Consider the following 22,677-nt stretch of genomic DNA (forward strand, 5'->3'; position numbering starts at 1 on the left):
GTTGTGGGCAACATGTCTCTAAGCAAGACACTAAAATGCTTCTGAAGTGGGTACTAAAGAAGCGACAGGAGCTACTAACTGATTCAAATATAGTTTAGCTCCTGCTCTGTGAAATGCATCCCGCTTATGTACTGGCTTTAAGGAATAGCTTCAATATTTATTTTGTCTGATTATATAAATAATGTATGTATGCTCAGCATGGAAATTTTGGAAAATAAAGCATGACAAAGAAAACGTAAATAACCCATGGTTCCATCAGTCAGTTCTAGCCATTAGTAATATTTTCTATATTTCTTCTTCTCTTTATTTTGTACAATTGATCATATTTTACAGATAGTTTTATTAGTTGGTCGTCCAGGCTGAAGTGTAGTGGTGCCATCGTAGCTCACTGCAATCTCGAGCTCCTGGGCTCATGTGATCCTCCTAACAAATCCTCCCAAGTAGTTGGGACCACAGGCACAGACCGCCACACCTGGCTAATTTATTTATATTTTATTTTTTGGTAGAGACGGGGTCTTGTTCTATTGCCCAAGTTGATCTTGAACTCCTCTGCTCGAGTGATCCTCCCACCCCGGCCTCTCAAAGCGCTAGGATTATAGGCATGAGCCACTCCACCCGGCCTATAAATACAATTTTTAGCCTGTTTTTTAAGCGTATATTATGAACATTTTCCCATGTCACTAAATATTCTTTGAAAGTGGCAGTGTCACTTCCATTGTGTAGATGTGCCATGATCTAACCAATTGTATAGTTTTTCTCCCTTTCATTTTCATTTATTACAATGTGGCGACGAGTATCCTTTGCTTGAAATGTTAAATAATTTTGCCTGATAATTTCCTTAGGAGAGAGTTGTAGAAATAAAAATATTATCTCAGAGGATATGAATGCACTGAAGCTCTTGACATGTATGGCTTCAATTTTTTTCCCAGAGACTTTGTGCCAATTTATCTCGTAGTGATAACATATGAGAGTGACCGTCACACGGGGGCCTAGTGAGGACTGAGAACTAGACAGAAGAACAACAGGAAAACAATATATCGTTGCCAGTTTGATAGGTGAAAATGCCCTTATTGTTTTAGTATATGCAGCCAGTATTCTCAATGCTTCCCCAGGCCGCAGCGGCAGCTTGCCCATTCAGGGTAACTGTTTGCCCATCTGTTCTCTCTACCATAGCTTCACTCTCCTTCACAGCCGACTCTGATTTCACAGCTTAAAATATAGTTGTTTCCAAATTTAAAAAATATATATAACTGCATCCTATTGGTTTTTTTCTTTAATTGCTTATTTCTTCATATTTTAAACTTCCTTACATTTAATTTTATTTAGTAGTGGCCGGGTGCGGTAGTTCACACCTGTAATCCAAGCACTTTGGGAGGCTGAGGCGGGTTGTCTAAAAGTATGGCATGTACAATTATATATAGTACCTAATACTTAATAATGATAAAGACTGTGCTGCTGGTTTATGCACTTACTATATAATGCTTTTTAATATTATTTTATTTTTTTGAGACAGAGTCTTGCTCCGTCACCCAGGCTGGAGTGCAGTGGTGCGATCTCGGCTCACTGCAACCTCAGCCTCTCAAGTTCAAGCAATTCTCCTGCCTCAGCCTCCTGAGTAGCTACAACTACAGGCATTCGGCTGATTTTTATTTGTTTAGTAGAGATGGGATGTCACCATGTTGGCCAGACTAGTCTTAAACTCCTAACCTCAGGTGATCTACCCACTTCAGCCTCCCAAAATGCTGGGGTTACAGGCATGAGCCACTGCATCTGGTCCCCATCATTATTTCAAAGTGTATTCCTCTACTTAAAAACAAATAGGTTAACTGTAAAACAGCCTCAGGAAGGTCCTTCGGGAGGTATTTCAGAAGAAGGCATTGTTATCACAGGAGTTGGCAGCTCTGGGTCTGTTACTGTCCCTAAAGAACTTCCAGAGGGACAAGATGTTGGAGTTTGGGCTGGGTGCTGTGGCTCATGCCTGCAATCCCGGCAGTTTGAGAGGCCAAGGCAGGAGGGTTGCTTGAGCCCAGGAGTTTGAGACAAGCTTGGGAAACATAACGATACGTCTGTCTCTGCAAAAAAAAGAAAGAAATTAACCACCATGGTGGCGCATACCTGTAGTCCCAGCTACTTGGAAGGTTGAGGCAGGAGGATGACTTGAGCCTGGGAAGTTGAGGCTGCAGTGAGTTGTGATGGTGCCCCTGCACTCCAGCCTGGGTGACAGAGACCCCGTCTCAAAAAACAAAAAGATGTGGAGGTGGAAGACAGTGATATTGAGCATCGTGAATCTGTAGGCCTAGACAAAAGTGTGTGTTTTTGTCTTAGTTTTTAACAAAAAAGTGTAAAAAGTAAAAAATTAAATATAGAAGAAAGCATATAGAATAAGGATATCGAGAAAGAAAATATTTTTGGACAGCTGTACAATGTGGTTGTGTTCTAAGTGTTATTACAAAAGAGTCAGAAAGTTTTTTAAAATTAAAAAGTTGATAAAGTAAAAAAGTTTCAGTAGGCCGAGCATAGTGGCTCATGCCTGTAATCCCAGCACTTTGGGTGGCCGAGGCGGGCAGATCACTTGAGGTCAGGAGTTTCAGACCAGCCTGGCCAACATGGTGAAACCCTGTCTCTACTAAAAATACAAAATTTAGCCAGGCATGGTGGCAGGCGCCTGTAGTTCCCAGCTACTCGGGAGGCTGAGGCATGATAATCGCTTGAACCAGGAAGCAGAGGTTGCAGTGAGCTGAGATTGTGCCACTGCACTCCAGCCTGGGCAACAGATTGGGACTCTGTCTCAAAAAAAAAAAAGTTACAGTAAGCTACGTTTAGTTTATTATTGAAGAAAAATTTTTTAAAAATAATATAGCCTAAGTGTACAATGTTTACAAAGTCTATAGTAGTACACAGGAATGTCCTAGGCCTTCCCATTCACTTGCCCCTCACTCACTGACTCATCCAGAGCAACTTCCAGTCCTGCAAGCTCCATTCATGGCATGTGCCCTACACAGGTGTGCCATTTTTAATCTTTTCTCTCATATTTTTGCTGTATCTTCAATGCTGAGATATGTTTAGATACACAGATTCAGACCATTGTGTCACAGTTGCCTACAGTATTCAGTACAGTAGGAGCAAGAGGCTGTACCATGTAGCCTAGGTATATATAGCAGACTTTACCACTTAGTTGTGTAAGTACACTATGTTGTTTGCACAGTGACAAAGTCAGCTCGCAATGCACTTCTCAGAATGTATCCCCTTCATTAAGTGACACATGACTGTATTCTGCTAGAGTAAGAAAGGAATTATCTAGGTAAGATGATACATTTTTAAAGGAAGAATTGCAAAAATCCATAGCTGTCTACTTTTGTGGGAGGCAGAGGTCACTGTTTGATCTGAATCAAGTTCCCATTAGTAGAAGATGACTTTGTTAGTATCCCAATATTTTCTTTATGTTTTAATTTCTTATATGCCTATCTTTTTTTTTTTTTTAAACATCAAACAAACCCAACTCTTCCTGCAAATACCTTTCCCTGCTGAGGTTTCCAGGTGGCCCTTGCTGTAGGGGTGGGCAGGGGCCTCAGGGGCTGGGCCCTCACGTCCTTGGCTCACAAGTGGCCCTGCTCTGTCCCACTTACCTGACCTCATTCTCAGGGAAACCTCATTCTCAGCTTGAACTACAAGGCAACAGCCAGGAGGTCTGATTCATTCTGTTAGTCATGGTCTGTGGATTACAGCTAAAAGGATTGACCAAGCATTGATTGCCCAGTAGAACTTTACAGAGTATTTACTTAGTGAGTTTCATTTATTCCTCAGTAGCCACCTTGAGGATGGGGGATAAGTAAGGTCTGGTCCTTTCTCTCAAGGAGGGATTTGAGAAGCCCGATTTTTCCACAGCACATTCCCATGTTGTTCTTACCCTCAGAAGACAATCAACATATGGGGGCGGTGGTTCCTACTTAGACAGCCATCCCACCCCCTCCTGTCCTCCTTGCCCCTTTCACGTGGCACCTTCTCTGCTATAGTCATGGTTAGGTCCAGCAGAAACACATACTCTGTGAACATTAAAACTTGGAACTGAGTGGTTTATACAGTTTCCACTTGATATGGCCCCAACATTGCCCTATAGCAGGTTTTTGTGTCTTTTCTCCTAAAAGCTGCAAACAAAGAACATCTTAGGATCTGGCTTCTAACAGCTACCAAGATGAAATTTCATCCCTTTCAGGGCTCATGTAGAGATGGAGAGAGAGATGCTGGAATTCACTACAGTTTTTATTTGAATGCAATAGAGTGTGGATTTAGAAAATAACATCTGAACCTCATTTAGAAAATGGAGCTCTTCCTAAACCTCCTGGCTGTGGTGGGGTCCTCTTCGGATGGCACTGTGGTATTAGCAGTGCTGTGTTGAGCTTGGCTGGATGGTGCCTTTCAGCTATTACCGGACCTCTGCTTGGAAGACTCTCCTCTTATCCTGCCAGCAAGAGTGCCTCCTCTCCCACTGTGTCCCTCTCCTCCTCCCCTCCCTGCCACCCGGTGTCATTCCGTGCAGCAAGCTTCCACTAGCCTTCTTCCTTCAATCATTGTCATAGTCAGGGCATTTTTTTAAGACATAGTCTTGCTCCGTTACCCAGGCTGGAGTGCAGTCACCTTATAGCTCACTGTAGCCTTGATTTCCTGGGATCAAGTGATCCTCCCACTTCAGCCTCCTGAGTAGTTGGAACTACAGACGTGTGCCACACACCTGGCTAATTTTTAAATCTTTTGTAGGACAGGGTCTTGCTTTGTTGCCCAGGCTGGTCTCCAACTCCCAAGCTCAAGGGATCCTCAGATGAGTGTTTAAGAGTCCTGGTATTAATACTTGTTAAAAGTCTAACCTTATGATTTTCCCCTTGAATATTCACTGACTAGTCTGTTTAAGCATTTTCCCCTATGTTTACCCATCCATGAATAAGATTTTCCACGTTTTTTTTTTTTTTTTTTTTTTTGAGAAAAGGTCTCACTCTGTCACCCAAGCTGGAATGTAGTGGTGCGATCTTGGCTCACTGCAGCCTTGACCTCCTGGGCTTAAGCGATTCTCCCACCTCAGTCTTACAGGTAGTTGGTGCTACAGGCAGGTACAACTGCACCTAGCCTTTTATTTTTTTTATAGAAACAAGGTCTCACTATGTTGCCCAGGCTGGTCTCAAACTCCTGAGCTCAAGCAATCTTCCCACCTTGGTCTCCAGAAATGCTAGAATTATGGGTGTGAGCCACTGTGCCTGGCTGAATTTTCTGCTTTTGAATCACACTCCTTACAAATTTATTCTCCATCATTGTTAGAAAGCATGTTTTGCCTGGGCACGGTGGCTTATGCTTATAACCCCAGCACTTTGGGAGGCCGAGGTGGGGGGATCACTTGAGCCCAGGAGTTTTGAGACCAGCCTAGCCATAGTGAGACCCCATCTCTACAAAAAATGCAAAAATGAGCTGGACATGGTGGTGCATACCTGTAGTTCCAGCTACTTGGGAGGCTGAACTGGGAGGATTGCTTGGGCCCAGGAGGTCAAGGGTGCAGTGAGCTGTGATGGCACTACTGCACGCCAGCCTGAGTGACAGAGTGCTCAACCCTGTCTCAATTTTATCTTTTTTTTTTTTTTTGAGATGGAGTATCACTCTGTTGCCAGGCTGGAGTGCAGTGGCATGATCTCTGCTCACTGCAACTTCTGCCTCCCTCAGGTGATTCTCCTGCCTCATCCTCCCAAGTAGCTGGGACTACAGGCATGTGCCACCACACCCAGATAATTTTTGTATTGTTAATGGAGACAGGGTTTGATCATGTTGGCCAGGATGGTCTCAACCTCATGATCCGCCCGCCTTGGCCTTTCAAAGTGCTGGGATTACAGGCATGAGCCATCATACCTGGCCCCTGTCTCAATTTTTAAAACTTTTTTTCCTTAAAGCGTGGTTTAAAAATAAGCAGTTTCAGTATATTCAGAGTTGTGGGCTCATTTTAGTTTTATTTTTCAAACAAAATTACTTCTTTTTTTTTTTGTTTTCCTGAGACAAAATCTCACTATCTCCTAGGCTGGAGTGTAGTGGCCCCACCTCTTTCATATTTATTCATTCTATAAGCAGCAGAGCAGTTCATAGACTGTCTTCAGGGGCTGTTACTGGAGCTATTCTTCACAGACTTGAGAAGTTGTTTGCTCTGAGTCTCTGTAAGTGAATTCATTTTTGCTGAAAGTCAGGAAAGTGGGTTAAGAACGAGTACATCATTATCTCATGAGTAGATATTTTCCTGGAAGGAAATTCATCAGTTGGTGGACTGTGGAATTTGGAAAGCCCCAGAGGAATATTGGTCTCTTTGTTAAAATGCTGACTTAATGGTTTATTCCTGATGATGGTTGTGTGGTCAGTAGCTCATTCTGGGGAGCTACTGGCAGCCTGGATCTAGAGAAAAAGTCTATTTATGACCTACAGGTTGAATATCCCTAATCTGAAAATCTAAAACTCTTTCTAAATATTTGTATTTAATTTTTTGAGACAGGGTCTCACTCCTATCACCCAGACTAGAGTGCAGCCCCGACCTCCCAGGCTCAGGGGATTATCCCACCTCAGCCCCCCGAGTAGCTGGGACTACCAGTCTGGGCCACCAAGTCTGGCTAATTTTTTGTATTTTTAGTAGAGATAGGGTTTTACCATGTTGCCCAGGCTGGTCTGGAACTCCTATTCTAAAGCAATCTGCCTACCTCAGCTTCCCAAAGTGCTGGGATTACAGGCATGAGTCACGGTGCCTGGCCTGAAAATCCAGAACTTTTTAAACGCCAACATGAGGGTCAAATAAAGATCTATAATTTCAAATAAGGGACGTATCATTGGTAGAACAAAGTGAACTGAGTCTCAGATTTTGGCCTCATTAACTCCTTGTTACTTATGGTTTATTGTTTGGCATTGCTTATTTCTAATTCTTTGTTTGCAGCCTGAAACCAAAACATCAAAAGGTCCTTCAAAGAACACATAAAATTCTGTATGTGTCTTATGGATATGTGTTTAATATATCCATATCTATACTTACACAAAAGTAGTTGTTATTTGATGTTGAAGGTAAAGTTGCTGAAAAGTTGTCAATGGTTCTATAAATATTTTGTATAAAAGGATCAGGACTATACAATGCATTTAACTGTTCCAAGTAGCTTTTAGGTCCGCAGAGTAGAAATAAGCTCATCCCAACACCTCCCTTAAAACGTTCCAGTAATGCCTCCCACCTGTCGTTGGCCACAATCAGGTTCACAGGTCTGTAGTGAGCTAAAGGGCCCAATGTGCTAAACATTTTTATTTGTAATGAGACTAGATGATGTCTTTATTGCCAACGATAAACTTACCTGGTGTCCATGGCTTCTCGGTCCTCACTGATACACACAGAAAGCTGATGTACTTATTCATTAAATTACTTATTCATTTGTTTGGGTAAAACAATAAGCTGATGCTAATCTTGAGCTGAATGGTTTACCTGAACAGGTTATGTGGGTCATGAGTTTATCTTGGACACAAGACCCTTCAAAAAGTCTGCAAATATTGAGGCTGTGGATGTGGCCAAGAGACTCCAGGATTATGGTAAGTGGCTTTTGACGTTCTTGCCGCTGCCCATGCTGGCTGTGGACCACTTCCTAAAGCACAGATGGAAAGTGCAGGCACCACTGTAAACTGATCTGGGGGATAAGTGGGGAGTTCAGGATTCTTGGCAATCTCCAAAATAATAGAGAAAAAAGTTTCCTTATGACTGCACTGGTCCTGCCTTTCAGAACATATTAAAATACACATCTTGAATCCATTAACAGTCAAGAAAAGAAGTGTTTATGATTAAAATTAAAATCCCAGTGAGTTGCAGTGAGTGTAGTGGTGAAGGAAGCAGAGCCAGTAACCCATCGAAGTGGTACAAGTGAATGGCATTGAAGCATTATAGCCACCTGTCATGGCATAGCTGTTTCAGCTGACTCCAGAGATGAAGAAATAAGTGTAGTAGTTATCACAAAGAAAATGCAAGTTTCTTTGAAGCATTTCGAAAGACCTGAACCCTTTATCTGTGCACTAGAGGTGTTCATTCAGCTCAGCTCACTACATTTTCCTAGTGAACAATGTTATTAATATTATAATATTAAGATCATATTACTTTTTGGGGGGTTGTGGAGACAGAGTCTCACTCCGTCACTCAGGCTGGAGTGCAGTGGTGTGATCTCAGCTAACTATAACCTCTGCCTCCCAAGTAGCTGGGACTACAGGCGCATACCACCACACTCAGCTAATTTTTTCTATTTTTAGTAGAGACGGGTTTCACCATGTTGGCCAGGCTAGTCTCAAACTCCTGAGCTCAGGGAACCCACCCGCTTCAGCCTCCCAAAGTGCTGGGATTACAGGTGTAAGCCAACACACCTAGCCGATATTACTATTATAATATTAAAGTGATAATAATATCAAGGATATTTCAATTATCAGAAAGGCTAAGTTGGGGAGAACTCTGCCATTCGATGGATATGGAGGCTTATCTGAGTTTTAATGACTTGTTTTGAGAAGAGAAAAATCTTTTAAATTTAATAGTTTCACTACTGCATCATAATGGGAATCCCATGTGTCTGACTCATTCCTCTCTCAAACAAATGATCTTATTATGCAGATTTATTCTGATAATAAATGGGAAAGCCAGAGAAAGTCTTCATTAATGAAATTACCAAGCCAATCCTCAAGATCTCCTCTGGGCAACTCCTGTCACCTGACAGTAGAACTCCTTTTGTCTGACAGCCTCCCGGCTAGTGACTGCATAATGGCCGATTCAGGAAAACACATTCTCTTTGTGGATGCCTTGCCTACTTCACACATCTCACTGCAGCAGTAATTTGCAAGGAGGGAGGAGCGGTTCTCAGTATTTCTGAGTCATGTTCTATCTCCCGACCTTGATGTTATTTTGATGATGGATAGAATGGTTTCCACACTTCTCCAAATGCCCAAAATTGTCTAGATGCCTGGCACATAGTAGATACTCACCTTGTGGTGTTAATAAATAAGAGACCAGGGCTGAGCACCATGGCTAACGCCCGTAATCCCAAATGCTTGGGAGGTCGAGGAGGGTGGATCACAGGTCAGGAGTTAGAGACCAGCCTGACCAACATGGTAACCCCATCTCTACTAAAAATACAAAAATTAGCCAAATGTGGTGGCATGTGCCTATAATCCCAGCTACTCAGGAGGCCGAGGCAAGAGAATGGCTTGAACCCTGGAGGTGGAGGTTGCAGTGAGCCGAGATTGTGCCACTGCATTCCAGCCTGCGCGACAGAGACTCTTGTCTCAAAAAAATATATAAATAAACGAGAGACCAGATGAATAGCTAAGTCAAAAAACAATGAACATGACAACACAGTTTACAGGTCTTAAGCATACCTGCTGAACGTGAATTTTTAAGGAAGAGGGTTTATTATAATCTGTATATTTAACATGGAGTTTCTGTATGAGTATTCTTAGATGACTTTGATGCATCCTGCCTTAGCAGTTTCCAAGCTAATTATCAGACCAATTATCAGAATCACCTGGCATGTTTTATGACTCATAGATTTTTGGGGCTTACCTTCCTAAATCAGGGTCCAAATGCAGGAATTTGTGTTTTTGCAAGAAATCTCAGGTGGTTTGAAATATTGGAACCACTACAGCAGGATATGTTGGATTGAATTTGCTCACACATAGAATTAAGGGGAGACTTGATAGGTAATCAGCTTGTTGTCTTTAAAAAAAAAATAAAAATCCGTCTGGTTTGAGTGACAAAAGGTGTAGGCATTTACCAAAACTCATTAAATGGTACAGTTAGGATTTGTGCATTTCACTCTAAGTTTTATCACAAAAATATGTGAACAGATGCTGAATTCTAGTTCATGATATGGATGCTGAAGAGTTTAAGAGTTAAGTGTACTAATGACTGCAATGTACTTTGGTGTTTTTTTTCTGGAGACGGAATCTTGCTCTGTCACCCAGGCTAGAGTGCAATAGCACAATCTTGACTCACTGCAACCTCTGTGTCCTGGGTTTAAGCAATTCTCCTGCCTCAGCCTCCTGAGTAGCTGGGTTTACAGGCATGCGCCACCATGCCTGGCTAATTTTTTGATTTTCAGTAGAGATAGGGTTTCACCATTTTGGCCAGGCTGGTCTTGAACTCCTGACCTCAGGTGATCTACCCACCTTGGCCTCCCAAAGTGCTGGGATTACAGGCATGAGCCACTGTGCCCGGCCCGACTGCAGTGTTCTTAGAAATGCATCAAAAAGTAAGATGGATGGCTGGATGAGTAAGTATATGATAAAGCAAACAACAGTATTGTAGAATCTAGGTGGTAGGTATATGGGTGCTCACCTACAGTTTTTTCAACTTATCTATTATTAATAGAGACAGGGTCTTACTCTGTCGCCGAGGCTGGAGTGCAGTGTTGTGATCTTGACTCAATGCAGGCCTTACCTCCTTCAAGTGATCCTCTTACCTCAGCTTTCTAGCTGAGACTACAGGCACACACCACCACACCCAGCTAATTTTTGTATTTTTTGTAGAGACTGGGTTTTGCCATGTTGCCCAGGTTGGTCTCAAACTCCTGGGCTCAAGCAATCTACTGGCCTTGGCTTCCCAAAGTGCTGGGATTATAGGTTTGTAAGCCACAGCGCCTGGCCTGAACATTTTAAAATAAAATGTTGGGTAGAGAATTCCTTAAATCATGCAGATGTGACTCTAAAGTACCCCATGTAATTATGATGTCACCAGAATTTGAGAAGCACTGCACACTAGGACAAGATTAGTTCAGAGGTGTATCAACCTGGGAGTTGCTCTTTGGCTTTTAAAAGTTTCTTAGGCCCGGTGTGGTGGGTTATGCCTATTATCACAGCATGATGGGAGGCAGAAACAGGCAGACTGCTTGAACTCAGGAGCTGGAGACCAGCCTGGGCGACATGACAAAACCCTGTCTCTGCAACAACAACAAAAAAATTTAGCTGGGCATGGTGGCATGCACCTGTGGTCTCTGCTACTTGGAAGGCTTAGGTGGGAGGATCACTTGAGCCCAGGGGGCTGAGGCTGCAGTGAGCTGTGAATAGTGCACTCTAGCCTGGGTGACAGAGCAAGACCCTGTCTCAAAAAAAAGAGAAAGTTTATAGAAAAGACATAAGAAATGGAAAATGTTTTTGACCTCTGTCCTGGAAGTCTCTCTTGACTATGTGTCTTGTTGCATCACCTTACATGTGAAAACCTTTGGAAACATAGAAACACACTGAGCCTATGTTCAATGTAGAGGCAAAGGCTTTCCACATACTGGCCAAACTTCAGTTTTCTTATCTTATAAAATGGGGACAACAAAATTTGCTCCAGGGTCCTTAACACTTGTTATCTCACTATTTAACTTTTGATATATAATATTTGCATTTCTCTTAATTGCAAGTAATACATGATAACTACTGAAAGATTCTAAAATATAATCAAAGTGAAATAAAAATCCCAGTCTCATTTTCTGGCCATATTTACAGTTAACATTTTGTATTTTCTTCAAGGCATCTTTTCTCTCTCTGTCCTTTTATTTATATCTAGAAATGGGATATCATTTTGTGGCTTGCTTTTTTCACTTAATATTTTTGAATGTTTAATCAATTTAACAAATTTACATACTTTTGAATGGTTGTCTACTGTATGGGTGCTCTGTAAAATTTGCTTATCTGATCCCCCACTGTTGGATATTAGGTTGTTTCCTGAGTTTTTCTTCTAAAATCAGCATTGAGTTAAATCCCCAAATACATATAATTGCAAAGGTATCTGATAATTTTCTTAGGATAAAGTGTAAGAGGGGATGGGAACTTTTCTTCCAAACTGGGTAGGCTACTGACTTTCGGTGAGGCAAGTTCTCCTGTCTCCCTTTGCAGGATTTCATGCCCCTACCATGTCCTGGCCTGTGGCAGGGACCCTCATGGTTGAGCCCACTGAGTCGGAGGACAAGGCAGAGCTGGACAGATTCTGTGATGCCATGATCAGCATTCGGCAGGAAATTGCTGACATTGAGGAGGGCCGCATCGACCCCAGGGTCAATCCGCTGAAGGTGCGTAGGCCCTGGAACTTTGTTTGAAATGTTCCTTAAAGTAGAAAATGGTGTCTGGACAGTGTACCAGCAACTCCTGAACTCTCCTCTGAAGATGATGTTCTTCCCAAGAATGAGGTAGTTCTCAGAAGATAGTTATTTGAAGTTTGCATCATCTTGAACAACAGTTACTCAAGGATGATATGGTTGCAGAAGCTGTCCACAACTGTCTAGTTGGAGAATTTGTAACATTCTGTGACTCTGTTTGATGTAGTAACATTATGGCATAAATGAAATTTACATATTCACATTACAAACTCTGTCAAAGCACATATTCTTATGTTAGAGCAGTTATCTCTGAGAAAACCGGATTGGCACCAGGCACGGTGGCTCACGCCTATAATCCCAGCACTTTGGGAGGCCCAGGTGGGCAGATCACGAGGTCAGGAGATCAAGACTATTCTGGCTAACAAGGTGAAACCCTGTCTCCACTAAAACTACAAAAAATCAGTCCGTCGTGTGGCGCATGCCTATAGTCCTAGCTACTCGGGAGGCTGAGGAAGGAGAATCATTTGAACCTGGGAGGCGGAGGTTGCAGTGAGCCGGAGGTTGCAGTGAGCCGAGATCATGCCACTGCACTCCAGCCTGGGTGACAGAGCTAGACTTTATCTCAAAAAAAGAAAGAAAGAACTGGATTGGCATTTGGACTAAATGTTACAATGTTTATGCCGCATGTTGGGGAAAAGTTGGTTGGGCATTACTCTGCCTCATCCAAAACATGTTAATTGTATATCTGTTCAGAGTCTTAAGTTTCTTGTTAGTCCAGATATTAAACTGGAAGATCAGGAATGGAGAATATCAAGAAGGCTATGGTTGTGTCTTCATGGCTATAAGCCATAGAACAAGTCTGAGATGCCTGCAGCAGCTGGCAGGGGTCAGCAACTTGCAGAAGGCAGGCACCTCGCTAGCTGTGAGTTTCACTGAGTAATGGAGGCATACAAGATGATTATGTTTACCATCATTTACTTCTCTTTTCTCTCTGGAGACTTCTTCTTTTAGGATTTAGGCTATTTTTTTTTTAAATGGCAATAAACATTTTAAAGAGCATAATAGTGAGATATAATACAAGTGGGTAATACTATTCATAGGATGATACCAGAATTATGGTATATGCTGTTTATTAACATACACAGTAATAGTATAATAGCATGATGAGAATGGTAAACACCAAATCCAGAAGAGTGGTTAGCTCTGGGAAGGGGATACACAGGCATCTCCAAGTGTATAGGTAATTTTTTCTAGAAGGTGAAGCAAATATGACAGAATGTTCATTAGACTTTGCTGGGTGGTAGATGTGATTATTATTACCATGACATTCTGGTATTTAAATTACACAATTACAAATCACATTGTACCCCCTAAATTGAAAGAAAACAACACCTTTCTCTGCCTGGTCTCCTATCAGAAGCTTGATGGCTGAGGTGCAGGGTGGGAGGAGAAGAGTGTATTGCTCTGACCCCTCCTCTGTCTGTGTTTCTGTCTCAGATGTCTCCACACTCCCTGACCTGCGTTACATCCTCCCACTGGGACCGGCCTTATTCCAGAGAGGTGGCAGCATTCCCACTTGTAAGTTCTCTGAATCTGAATGTGCCAGCTGGGAAGGCACAGGCCAGCTCATATCCTGAGGGGTGTACACTCTTAGCCTCCTCATTATAGAAACCATATATGGGACACCTTGTGAAATGTGGGTCTTTATGAGAAATGAGGAGCAAAGAAATTGGCTTTCAGAGGCAAGGTCACAGAGTATCAACTACAGGTCTGGGAAGCCATAGGGAACGCAGTGGGAGAAAACTGAATAGGAGTCCTGCCCAGTGGACCAATGCATTTTCCTCCACTGTGGGACAGGGAGATGGTGCCCAATGCAGCCTTCCTGTCCTGATTCTTATATGGAGGAGAGAAGGTTCTGTGTCTGAGTGAGGTAGGGAGAAGGCTCAAAATGTGCCAAATTATGCTATGTGCTATTAATGAATCTGTGCAGTGATGGTATAAAAACATAATGAGAATAGTAAATCCTATATTCAGGATAATGGTTGTCATTGGAGAGGAGGGCAAACAAAATGACACTTTTTAAAAAATTGTTCACATTTTTATTTTAATGCACAGTATGAGAAATTAACTTTTAAATCAACTGAATTGTATGGAAAATGACATGGCAAATAAATTAGAACTATGTTAAAAGAGAAGGTCAGCTAAATATCGAAACTAAAGTAAAGTAATGTAAGGTTAGCTTTTAGGTTCTCAGAATATTTGTTGACCTGATGGTGTCTTACTTAGGCTGTGGGAATAGCATTTGCCACCTCCTTTTCCCTAAGATAAACCTCTCAAAACATCTCACAGCATTTCCATCTTTTGTCCTTTGCAGCCCTTCGTGAAACCAGAGAACAAATTCTGGCCAACCATTGCCCGGATTGATGACATATATGGAGATCAGCACCTGGTTTGTACCTGCCCACCCATGGAAGTTTATGAGTCTCCATTTTCTGAACAGAAGAGGGCCTCTTCTTAGTCCTCTCTCGCTAAGTTCAAAGGACTGATTTGATGCCTCTCCCCAGCAAGAAAGATTTCATCTCACACCCCCGCCTCAAGTAGGGGTCTTATATACTATGTATATATATCTTTGTAATCTCTGTCAAGGTAAATGTAAATACAGTAGCTGGAGGGAGCTGAAGCTGACTGTTGGAAGATGGATTTGCTTTGGTTATTTTGCTTCCACATGTGCCGGCTGCCTGGATTGGGAGCCATTTTGGTTTTTTTTGCATAGAAATTCTTAGGAACTTAAACTTTCAATGTGGCAAGTTTGCAGACATAGAGGCTATCCTGCTCAACAGACTTGTATTTGTTCCAAAAAAGTCCGTGTGGACTGTGCCATCTGTGGGAAATCCCAGGGAAAATGTTTACATTTTGTATACCCTGAACAACTCCTTTTCCTCTAATATGCCTAATCTGTAATCACATTTCTGAGTGTTTTCCTCTTTTTCTGTGTGTGTGGGGTTTTTTTTATCTGCATTTATTAGTATTCTAATAAAAGCATTTCAATTGGAAGAATGCCTTTCTTTGGTTTACTTTTTATAGTTTTAGAGGGAGCTGAAGGGCAATGAGAACACCCAACCTAACAACCATTGTTACATCATCAATCAATCAGTTTTGCCTTTGGCTGAAGAAACAGTTGCCTTGGTCAACAGTGAAGGCCACTTTGGCCCTTTTTGTTAGAATTGAGTTAGACTGCATGTAACTGAACGCCAGCTATGGAAGTTCAAGCAAATAGCAATTTATCTTTTCTCATTTAAGTCCAGAGGTAATATGCCAAGCCCTGCTGTGCCTTCAGTTTTCATCCACATGGTCTCAGGATGGCTGTTGCCTATCCAGGCACCATGTACCCATTCTAGTTTTTGCTTTTTTTTCCTTCTTCTTTTAAGCTCATCAGCTATTGTTAGTATATGTTATTTGTGCCCAAGACAATTCTTCCAATGTGACTCAGGGAAGCCAAAAGATGATTGGACACCCCTGCATATCACTGTTCCTATGGGAAATACTCATACAAATTCATACAAACAAAAGATTATTTCATTTTCAACTTACATCAAGACAAAGATCATGGCTTTCATTCTTTCACAAATTAACTTCTGGAACAAAGCCGGGGATTGCATGCAATTTCTTCTGAATTTAGCAGAATCTATGGAGGATTGAAAAAAAAAAAACTGTAAATTGCTTTTTAAGTGGAACTGCATGAAAGGAAACAACTCTCTGGTTGCTGTAAGAGGTCTAGGGTTTTCAAAACTGACACAAGTGAAATCTTAGTGTGCTTTTGATCTGTTGTTGCATTGTTACATTTAGTTTAACCTCACTAGTAAAGTATTTGTACAGTTCTGGGTATAACATTTCAAATTTCCTATAAAAGAGTTGTGAGAACATTTGAAAAGTCAAAACAGGCTGGGCGCGGTGGCTCACACCTGTAATCTCAGCACTTTGGGAGGCCGAGGTGGGTGGATCACAAGGTCAAGAGATCGAGACCATCCTGGTCAACATGGTGAAACCCCGTCTCTACTAAAAATACAAAAATTAGCTGGGCATGGTGGCGTGTGCCTGTAATCCCAGCTACTCAGGAGGCTGAGGCAGGAGAATTGCCTGAACCCAGGAGGTGGAGGTTGCGGTGAGCTGAGATCGCGCCATTGCACTCCAGCCTGGGTAACAAGAGCGAAACTCTGTCTCAAAAAAAAAAAAAAAAAAAAAAAGTCAAAACAAAAAACTCAGTGAGATTCAGAAGACTTAAGTGCTTTAAGTAATAACCAAAATAATAAACTCCCCCAAAACAGGCTGGAATCCAACAGCTCTAGGAGTGAGGTCAGTCATCCTAAAAAAAATGCAGACTTCCCCCACCGGTGCTGCCACTGGGAACTTGATTGAAAACTGCTACCCACAGCAGAAGGAGCAAGCAGCCAAAGTTGAACTCAATGCAGATTCTTTCTTTAAAAGTCTGGCATACAGAACGGAAAACGGAAAAAAAAAAAACTTGCTTGTGTTCAAGACATTTAATCCAATATGAACTATAAAGGAATATCAATGTTATGCAAAATACAAAATGTAGATGTTTTTATCGGTTAAAAGAAGCTTACTGGTTAAATGCATTCCAAAAGACAATGAAGAAAATTCTATCTGTGGATGAGGCAGTTGCAGTAGGCTACTATAAACCTGCAAACAGCAAAGGAATGAGTATAGTCTGTGGTGTCAGACATATTGGGAGGGTGGGAATGGAGGGTTATCTAGCAAAACTATCAAAAAAAAAAATCTCTCAGGTTGGAGTACAGTGGCACAATAAGGGCTCACTGCAGCCTCGACCTTCCTGGTTGAAGCGATTCTCCTGCCTCACTTCTGCTAAGCAGCTGAAGACTACAGGTGCATGCCACCATGCCCAGCTAATTTTTTGGAATTTTAAAAGGCACAAGGTCTTACTAAGTTGCCCAGGCTGGTCTCAAACTCCTGGGCTCAAGCAATCCTCCCGCCTTGGCCTCTCAAAGTGCTGGTGAGCTACTGCATCAGTCTAGCAACATTATTTTTATATTTTGTAAAAAAGACAGCCATTAGCCTGAGTGTCTGCCATTCATAGAAGTGCAGTCAATCTGAAGTCTAATGCTACCAAGCATGAGGGTATTTTGGGAGAAGAGGCTGCAGGAAGGTACTAGTTAAGCAGGCTTAATACAGTCTTAAACAATTATTTCCCAGAAGTAATTTGCCTTTAAGAATAAAGCTTGGCCAGGCATAGTGGCTCATGCCTGTAACTCCAGCACTTTGGGAGGCTGCGGCAGGCGGATTACTTGAGGTAAGGAGCTTGAGACCAGTCTGGCCAACATGATGAAACCCCATCTCTACTAAAAATACACACACACACACACACTAGCCAGGCATGGTGGTGTGTGCCTGTAGTCTCAGCTACTCAGGGGGCTGAGGTAGGAGACTCGTTTGAACACAGGAGTTGGAGACTGATGTGAGCCAAGATTGCACCACTGTACTCCAGCCTGGGTGACAACAGCGAGACTCGGTCCCCCCATTAAAAAAAAAAAAAAAGAAGAAAAGAATGAAGCCCGTGATAATTATTGTATGAAAATAAGAGGAGTCTCTCAAAGAAATATGCATCATGCAACAATCATTGTCAGGTATTTTTTAGACAAAATTTAGTCAGGTTGCATATTAGTTCTCTGTAGCAAGGAGGTCTCCCTATGTTGCCCAGGCCAGTCTCAACTCCTGGCCTCAAGCAGATCTTCCCACCTCAGCCTCCCAAAGCCCTGGGATTATAGGTGTGAGCCACCATGCCAGACCACTTCTGTTTGGAATACTGTCCAAACCTGATGTCAAGGGCAAAACGATATAAGATAAATTAAAAGTAAATTATTGAGTAAACAACTGAACAATAGCGAGGCAGAAAAAAATTGTGCAAAGTAATATATAGCTTTGAATTTAAATTCTAGCCCCACTAATGGCTAGCTGTGACTTAGGGCAAGTGGTTAACTCTCTGAAACTGCTTCCTTATCTGTAAAATGGTGACAAAGACATTTACCTGAGTGCTGTTGGTATTGTTCACACATTATTTTACTTATAGAGGTGAATAATACCAACAGCACTCATTTCTCTTTTTAGATACAGACTGAACATATATGGGAAATATTCCCATCCCTACTTCAAAGACATGGACATGCTGGTAAAATATTCCTCTTTTCCTCACTCAAATTTCCCCAGTAAATACTCCTCTTTACCTCTTTTCCATAGAAAAAAATAAGTTCTAAAGGAAGAAAGGGAAGTATGCAGGTGATAGAAATAAAGAGGGAACACACAGAACTTGAAACCACATGGCCCATAGAGGTCCCTAGACTGGGTATGTTGTACCTTAGGAATTGGGAGTGTTTCAATAATGTTGGGGAATGGATGTTAAGAATTGAGGCTGCAGTCACATTGGATAGTAAGGAGCAGAAATGGGCACATTTAGAATTGGGAAAGCCCTGTTCCAATATGAGGACTGAAAAATCAGTATCTACTAGTCCAGGGTCATTGCAAGAAACAAGTTCCCGATCTCAGGTCATCGGTTGAAACAAAGTCATCCAAACAAGAGGCGTGGTTGCATGTGAATACAGAAACCAGTTCATACTATCTGCATGAAGGAGTCCCATTTAACAAAACATAACATTTGGTTCAGCTTCAGAAAACCATATAAGGCCCCAGCAGAAAAGACCTAAAAATTTCTCCAAAGGAAGCAGCTGCATCCATAACCAAGCCATGAATGAAACTTTCTCAAAAGAAAACTCCTATAAACTTCCAGATACAAATTTATTTATTTTTAAATGAAATGTAATGTTAAGGACCAACAAATGGCAAAATTCTTAAAGAATCAGAAATGAGAGAAAGATGGGGGGGCGGCAGTGATGGAGATAGCAAACCACCATGGCATGTATGTACCTATGCAACAATCCTGCAGGATGCAGATGTGCACATGTACCCCGGGGCCCAAAGTACAACAACAACAACAACAAAGAACTTTGAAAGAAGTATGCTGAAATGCAAGAGATCATGGACTAAAATCCATAAATAAGAACAGGAGGTTATGAAATAAGAACAAATAAACTTGAAAACAAAATAGTTCTCAAAAGAAAAAAAACTTATTTAGATCTTATTTTGACAGGCTAAACTGAAGACTAGACACAATTAATGAGAAAATTAAGAAATTGGAAGAAAGAAAATTTAATGAAGTGGGGAAATCACCTAGAACACAGCACAGAGGGAGGATTTATTTTATTTTGATACAGTCTCACTCTGTCACCAGGAACCAGGCTAGAGTGCAGTGGCATGATCTCAGCTCACTGCAACCTCCGCCTCAGAGGGAGGATTTAATAGATGTTAAGTTGTGCAGGGTAGATGAAAGACTTCTAAGACATCAAGAAGGACATAGGATGGGAAAGGAGAAATATATTTAAAAGATAATAAGAAGTGTCCAGAACTAAAGATATATACTTTCAATTAAAAGGGAACAATGAAGTCCCAAACAGAACAAATAGATAGTAATACATACCTAGACACATTTTAGTGAAACTCAGAAACTACTAGAAAACACACAGCCTTCAAAGAAAAGACAATCAAACTGACATTCAACTTTTTTCAGCAACAATAGATGCCAGAACAGTGGTATATCTACAAGATGCTGAAGAAAGGTAACCAGCAACCTAGAATTTTAATCTAAACCCCGCCAATTTAACTTTCTAAAACCAGTGTAAAAAATGAAGGTATTTTCAGACCTGCAAAGATTGAGAATATTTACCGTTCAAAGACTGTCACTGTGAGGCCAGGTGCGGTGGTTCACACCTATAATCCCAGCACTCCGGGAGGCCAAGGCAGGTGGATCACCTGAGGTCAGGAGTTCGAGACCAGGCTGGCCAATGTGGTGAAACCCTGTCTCTACTAAAAATACAAAAAATTAGCTGCGCCTGGCTTTATTCTTTAAGAAACAAATACCTAAACAATGACCAATATTAAATAGTCTGCATGCTACAGTATTTGTTGTTTTCCATATTTTAAAAACAAAAACCTCAAGCACACAGCATAGCATAGATGTTACTTTCCATTTGCTGGCTGAGTGTATTTAGCTATAATAAAAAAGAAATAGCTTATTTGTTGGGTTGTTGGGAAGTTTGTCATATAGTACAGATGCATAGGTGTTTAATAAATGTTAGTTTTCCCAGGCCAGGGATGGTGGCTCACTGCTGTAATCCCAGCACTTTGGGAGGCTGAGGCAGGCAGATCATAAGGTCAGGAGATCGAGATCATCCTGGCTAACACAGTGTCTCTACTAAAAATACAAAAAATTAGCCGGGTGTGGTGGCACGTGCCTGTAGTCCCAGCTACTTGGGAAGCTGAGGCAGGAGAATCTCTTGAACCTGGGAGGCAGAGGTTGCAGTGAGCTGAGATCACGCCACTGCCCTCCAGCCTGGGCCACAGAGCAAGCTTCTGTCTCAAAAATAAAATAATAAAAAATAAAAATAAAACATTAGTTTTCGCTGAAAGAGTGTGGTAAAATGTTTTGGTTTCTTAGATTAAAAATCTGTCTTTGAAAGGTTGCTTTGGGCACTTCAAATTCCACACAAGATGGAGACAAGTATATTCCACCCTATTCCTCTTGCTAATTATAAATAAAAACTAAGCACTCTGGGGTATGTAGAATATCCTGGGAGTAAGCTTCCTGGGATCTTTCCTATACTTGCTTTTTGCCTTCTTTTGCTTTGTTTTGGCTTGGGTACAGTGGAAGCCTACAACCAGAAAACATCAATGGATACAGACAAAGAAAAAAACCCTGCTCTCACAAGCCAAATGAATGGAAAAAGGGGTGACCCTGAAGGAGAAAAAACTGCCTACTCTACATGAACACACTGGGAGAAAACCACACCCATTCTTCCTGGTCACTGGGTCTGGCCAAGACTGTGGAGTGGACCCTTGTAGACCATGCCTGCCCTGTACTGAGTGATTGACTGCAAAAAGGCAGCTTCCCATCGACTCCAAGTAGAGATTGAGGTGGAACTGAAGAGAAAAGGGAGCTAGAGAAATGGATTCTTTAAATCTTTGCAGGAAATTCTGGGAAGACCCCGAAGTAGATCAACGCATCACATCGACTATAATTCAACACAGCAAAGTGAACTGTGAGTGGCTATAGTTCAGGTTTCAGATTGGCTTCTAGGTAGCATCCAAGTGAGGCAGACTAGAAAACGCTGCAAAGGCTTTGAAAACTAGATTGACATAGAAACGCAGCCTACAAAAGTGGGCCAGAAGATGCATTCTGAACCTAAACTGTTTGACTTCCTTCTAAAATAGAAGATTTAAATAGAAATTAGAGTTTCATAGTACTCAAAATGTCCAGTACACAACGGAAAATTACTTATCCTATCAAGAAACAAGACAGTCTCAACTTGAAAAAAACATTACAAAGACCTAAATGGAAATTTCGGAATGGAAAAATATGCCATTCCAAATAAAAAACTTACTGGATGGGCTCAACAGAACAATGTAGACATATGAATGAATTAGTGAACTCAATCACTGGAAATTACCCAATCTGAACAGAACATAAACCAAATAAAAATGAACAGAATCTCAGAGGCTTTTGGGACAGTAATAAAATATTTAATCTTTATGTCATTGGAGTTCCAGCAGAAGAGGAAAAGGAGTGGAGGGTTGAAACCATATTTAAAGAAGTAATGGCTAGAAACTTCCCAAATTTGACAGGAGATAAACATCTGGATTCAAGAAGCTGGCTGAACTCAAAACATGATAAACCTGAAGAAACTCGTTCTCAAACACATCATAATCAAATTTCTGAAAACTAAAGACAAAAAATCTTGAAAGAAGCCAGAGAAGAGCAATGCATTACCCATAGGGGAAAAAGAAAATGAATAACAGCAGACTTCTTATCAGAAATCACAGAAGCCACTAAGAAGTGGCAAAATATTTTCAAGCGCTAAACAAAATGCCAATTCAGGAAAGTGAAAATATCCCTTAGGAATGAAGGTGAAATGCCCATTCTTGCATGAAGGAAAAATAAGACAAGTTGTCTCTAGCAGACCTGATCTAAAAGAATTACTAGAGTTAAGTTCTTCAGGCAGAAAAGAAATAATAGAAAAAAAAACTTAGAAAATCAAGTTTGGAAAGAGCAATGGCAAGGGGAACTATCTGGGTATTAAACTATTCTTCTCCTTCAAAGTTTAAAAAATTATGTTTGACACCGAAAGCATGATCCATAAAATAAGACGTTGGTGAATCAGACTTCATCTAAATTAAAATATTTTTCTCTGAAACACCCTACTGAAAGGATGAAAATTCAGCTAACATAACAACAACAACAAAAATGCAACTAGTAGACTGGAAAAAAATATCTGCAAGTCAAGATATTTTTGCAAGTCAAAATATCTAACAAAAATATATGCTGGGGAAAAGACAGTCTCTTCAATAAATGGTCCTGGGAAAACTGAATACCTATGTGCAGAAGAATGAAACTAGACCCCTATCTCTCACCATACACAAAAATAAAATAAAA

General features: G+C 41.2%; 1 protein-coding gene across 2 annotated transcripts in view; it reads left to right on the top strand.

Annotated features, from left to right (window-relative positions):
• Positions 1 to 15,155, top strand: part of GLDC (glycine decarboxylase) — a 110,468-nt gene extending 95,313 nt beyond the window's left edge. The window contains exons 22-25 of one of the 2 annotated variants that reach the window (XM_064381851.1): positions 7,486 to 7,581; positions 11,902 to 12,074; positions 13,599 to 13,679; positions 14,476 to 15,155. In XM_064381851.1, coding sequence (XP_064237921.1) covers positions 7,486 to 7,581; positions 11,902 to 12,074; positions 13,599 to 13,679; positions 14,476 to 14,619 — 494 coding nt within the window. In that variant the 3' untranslated portion in view covers positions 14,620 to 15,155. The remainder of the gene's footprint in view (positions 1 to 7,485; positions 7,582 to 11,901; positions 12,075 to 13,598; positions 13,680 to 14,475) is intronic. The other variant, XM_064381855.1, reaches the window with a different exon arrangement.
• Positions 15,156 to 22,677: the final 7,522 nt, after the last annotated feature.

This window comes from Aotus nancymaae, unplaced genomic scaffold (genome assembly GCF_030222135.1).
Source record: "Aotus nancymaae isolate 86718 unplaced genomic scaffold, 86718_ANA_hifiasm-v0.15.2.pri h1tg000003l, whole genome shotgun sequence".
Lineage (NCBI taxonomy): Eukaryota > Metazoa > Chordata > Mammalia > Primates > Aotidae > Aotus > Aotus nancymaae.